General features: G+C 41.3%; 1 protein-coding gene across 1 annotated transcript; it reads right to left on the bottom strand.

Moving 5' to 3' along the window:
• Positions 1–1701: 1701 nt before the first annotated feature.
• LOC104401984 (cytochrome c oxidase assembly protein COX11, mitochondrial) lies at positions 1702–3540 on the bottom strand (the record flags this gene model as incomplete). Its single annotated transcript, XM_010009738.1, has 3 exons — positions 1702–2012; positions 2505–2630; positions 3367–3540. Coding segments are annotated over 3 exons (483 nt in total), but the record flags the coding sequence as incomplete, so codon positions are not given.
• Positions 3541–3599: the final 59 nt, after the last annotated feature.

Here is a 3599-nt window from a genome sequence, read left to right as displayed (position 1 = left end):
ATTTTACCTACAGCTCAGTTGTAGTGGGAAAGCCCTTGGACACAGAAGCGTAACAGCATAGGCTATTTCGGTGTGGTGATCCATAATGGATGATTGCAAATTGAACTTTCCGTATGTAAAGAAGTGAAACTGTCACAGATAGATGACAGGGAACTGGCTGATTACTGAGGTCGGGAAGCTTGTTTTATAATTGGAATGTGCTCAGTCTCTGTGTGCCTTCAAACTTGGGGGGGAAACCCACATTTTTTAAGAGACTCATACTTGCAGGGGGGATGTTCCTGTTCTCCTGAAACACGTGGCCAGAATAAAGCAATGTGAGAGAACTGTTGTAATCGGTTCAGCCTCCAAAAAGGCAATGGACTAAAGACAACCCAGGTAAGAATTATTTTTTCTAGCCTGGATTCAGAGATTTGTCTTGGGTTTTCTTTCTTTTTTTCTGAAGCATAACTGGAATTATAGATAATAGAGCTCATTCATACAGATCTGTCCCCCTTGTGTGGGCTCCACACATTCTGTTGGATAAAATGCTTTAGAGAGATGAAAGAATGAAAAGTTTTAAAACTTTAATACAGTGCATGAATGTCATCCAGAATCTATTTAAACATTGCCTAATTGGTACAGTAATGCATTTTAAAGGTAGTATCCACTTAAAATTGTTGTATGCAAACCAAAGTAACTGCAGGTTATTTCTGATATACCCATTGCATTCATAGGGTCCAAACAGACCAACATTAGGCTTACTTTGTTAGATCTTATCTGCTGAAAGGGATAGAAAGAACTTGTCCAGCAGGTGATACACAGGGCTGTGGTTCATTCCTATCTGAAAATGCTCTTCAACTCCAACCTCACTTGCAAAGCTATGATAAGGGGTTATTATCCCTACCCTACAGATAATGACCAAGTTGCCTAAATACAGACTTCTGTGTTGTAATGGTACAGAGCCCCTACGAGTACCTCTGAACAACTGATACACTGCTGGGCTTGAAGGAGGCTAATTTCCTTTTGGGTTTTGAGGTTCCTATGCTACTAATTTAGCCTGCATTGTGGAGTAGTTGTTCAGCTACTGCCTCTCCCTTCAAAGTATTTCATATGTAGGTGTGGAGGTGCCCAGTGTACTGAGTTAAACACAGCACCAAAATTTGAGGGTGGCATTTCTAAATGGAAACCAGACCACAGATTTGATGTGCTTTTATTTACTGTTCCTTACTCAGATGGTAACAGTTTTAGAGCAATCTGCTCTTACCAAATGAACTACTGCTGCAATACTTACTTGAGAGGGTGCATCGCCTTCTGAATCATCATAACCCCTGTGCCATAGGAGGGTTATGTAGCAATGCAGTCTGACTTTGTTCAGCTTTGAGATTTCATGAACTGATTTCCTGTTTTTTATCTTTCTATAAAGTAACTTACATGGAGGTTATTCTGCAGAGCCAGCAACACAATTTTAGATGGTTAATAAACTGACTTCTTCCTCTTATTTAAATTAAGATCTCAAGTTTACAATTGGGTTTAAAACTTTGCCTCACCATACTCAGATTATCTTCTTAGGAAAAGATGGCTTGAGAAAACCCTCTCCCAGGAATAGTGTGTTCCCTTCTATTGTCTGATGAAGAAACACTCATCCCTAAGAAATAATATTCAACTACATACCTTTTTTGTTTAGTTTTTTTAATAAAAATATATCCTTTCATAACAGCAGCATGTGCCCATGGTGGTTTAATAATATAATTTCATACCATGCAGTATTCCTGCAGTTCCTCCTTCCATGGGGAAACGGTTTCTAAACTGGCAATCAGGCACCAGAAGTTGAATTGTGTAGAGATTGCCTGTTACTGATACCCAGGAAGTGCTAACTTCTGTCCTTCCTTTGCTTCAAAAAAGGTGTAAGAGAGGGTGATCAAATCAACTTTAGCCATTTTAGGGTCTTCTACAAATTCTGGGTCAATGTAGAAAAAGACAGGCATGTCCACTTCCTCCTGAGGATTTAGTCGTTGTTCTTCAAAACAAAAACACTGCACAGGGTGGAAAAAAACCATAATTAGACAACAGTAGCTATGGTAAACTTTACCTCTGCCAATACAAGAGAGCTTCATCTTTCAAAATCAACTCTCATTCCCTGCACACCCCTGAAATCCAGGGAAGGATCAACCATGTAACAGACAGCAATTATGTTCCTTCTGTGTTACAGGGGGAAAAAATGAGCTTTTAATGAAGTGACCCCAGGTGCAAAGGGGCCAGGCTGGCTCACATCCCTGCCACCTGTCCCCAGTGCATGGCTCCTAAATACCCTGTTATTTAGGAGCCACTCAAATCAGATGTGTGCTGCAGCTTGTTGTTAAGGTAGTATGACTAAAAATGAACTGGTGTGCTCTCATTTGGAAAAATCAAGGTATCTTCTCAAAATGCTGACATACAAGGAATGGATCTAGGATTAAAATGAGGAAAAAGTCATAAATTCTCAGTCACATAAAGGAAAATGTGATCTTTGCTTTGTTCATACTTACTTGTATCTTATTGAAGTACTGTCCTGCTTCAAAAGGTATTACATTGTACGTAGAGATTCCAATTATGGGTTTGTCAGTTGGATTTTTCGCTTTATAAAAGGCCAGTGCTGTCTCTCCTGGCACCACCTGTATAAAGTAGTGTAGTTTTTGTTAATACACCGCAGCACTTCACCCCTCAAACACAGTTACTTAGACTTCAGCTAGAATTAGTTCATTTTCTCTTTTGCTGGGTCAGTTTGGTTACTTCACAAATATTTTGCTTATACAATTCATCTCCATTCAAAATCAAATACAACAATGTTACACGTGTGCATCTTAACTAGTTTGCCACCAAGACTTCTATTATTCTGAGCTGTTTAGCAGCACACTGGGCTTTTCTAATATGCAGATTTATATAGGATGTACGTTTGATTTTTGAGGTTATTCTTTCCTAGCTGGACTTTGAAACCAAGTAAGAAGCATGGCAAGAGGCAAGAATAGAAAGAAACCCACAGGTTCAGATATATGTTTATGGTGTATATTTAAATATATGTGTGTATATTTAAATATATACACACATTTTATGGGTGTTTATGGGTATAAAAATATACCCTATACACAGCCTTTATGATGTATATATACCATAAAGTGTGTATATACATACTTTTGATAGCAATTGGGGTTTGGTAGCTTGGTGGGATGGTAGGGGGGCAGCTACACTTGAACTACACTACACGGGGCAGCAAGTCCTGCCCCAGTAGCAGAGGCTGGCCTTGCCTTCCCAACCCGCACCAACACACGGTGCTGAAGCGGCAGCGCTCCGGGAGCATCCCAGCCTCGTGTTGCGGTTCAGTGCAGGGCGCGGGAAGGCGAAGGCACTCACGAAGATCTCGCTCTGCTGCGGTTTGAAGTTCCACTGCATGCTGGAGTGCACGTCCGCGTTGAAGGTGACTCTGATGACCCGGTCCCTCACCGGCTGCATTTCAGTGCAGGGCGCGGGAAGGCGAAGGCACTCACGAAGATCTCGCTCTGCTGCGGTTTGAAGTTCCACTGCATGCTGGAGTGCACGTCCGCGTTGAAGGTGACTCTGATGACCCGGTCCCTCACCGGCTGCAT

This window comes from Nestor notabilis, unplaced genomic scaffold (assembly GCF_000696875.1).
Source record: "Nestor notabilis isolate BGI_N333 unplaced genomic scaffold, ASM69687v1 scaffold972, whole genome shotgun sequence".
NCBI classification, from domain to species: domain Eukaryota; kingdom Metazoa; phylum Chordata; class Aves; order Psittaciformes; family Psittacidae; genus Nestor; species Nestor notabilis.
Note: the sequence above shows the minus strand (reverse complement) of the source record. Positions and strands in the feature narration are given on the sequence as shown.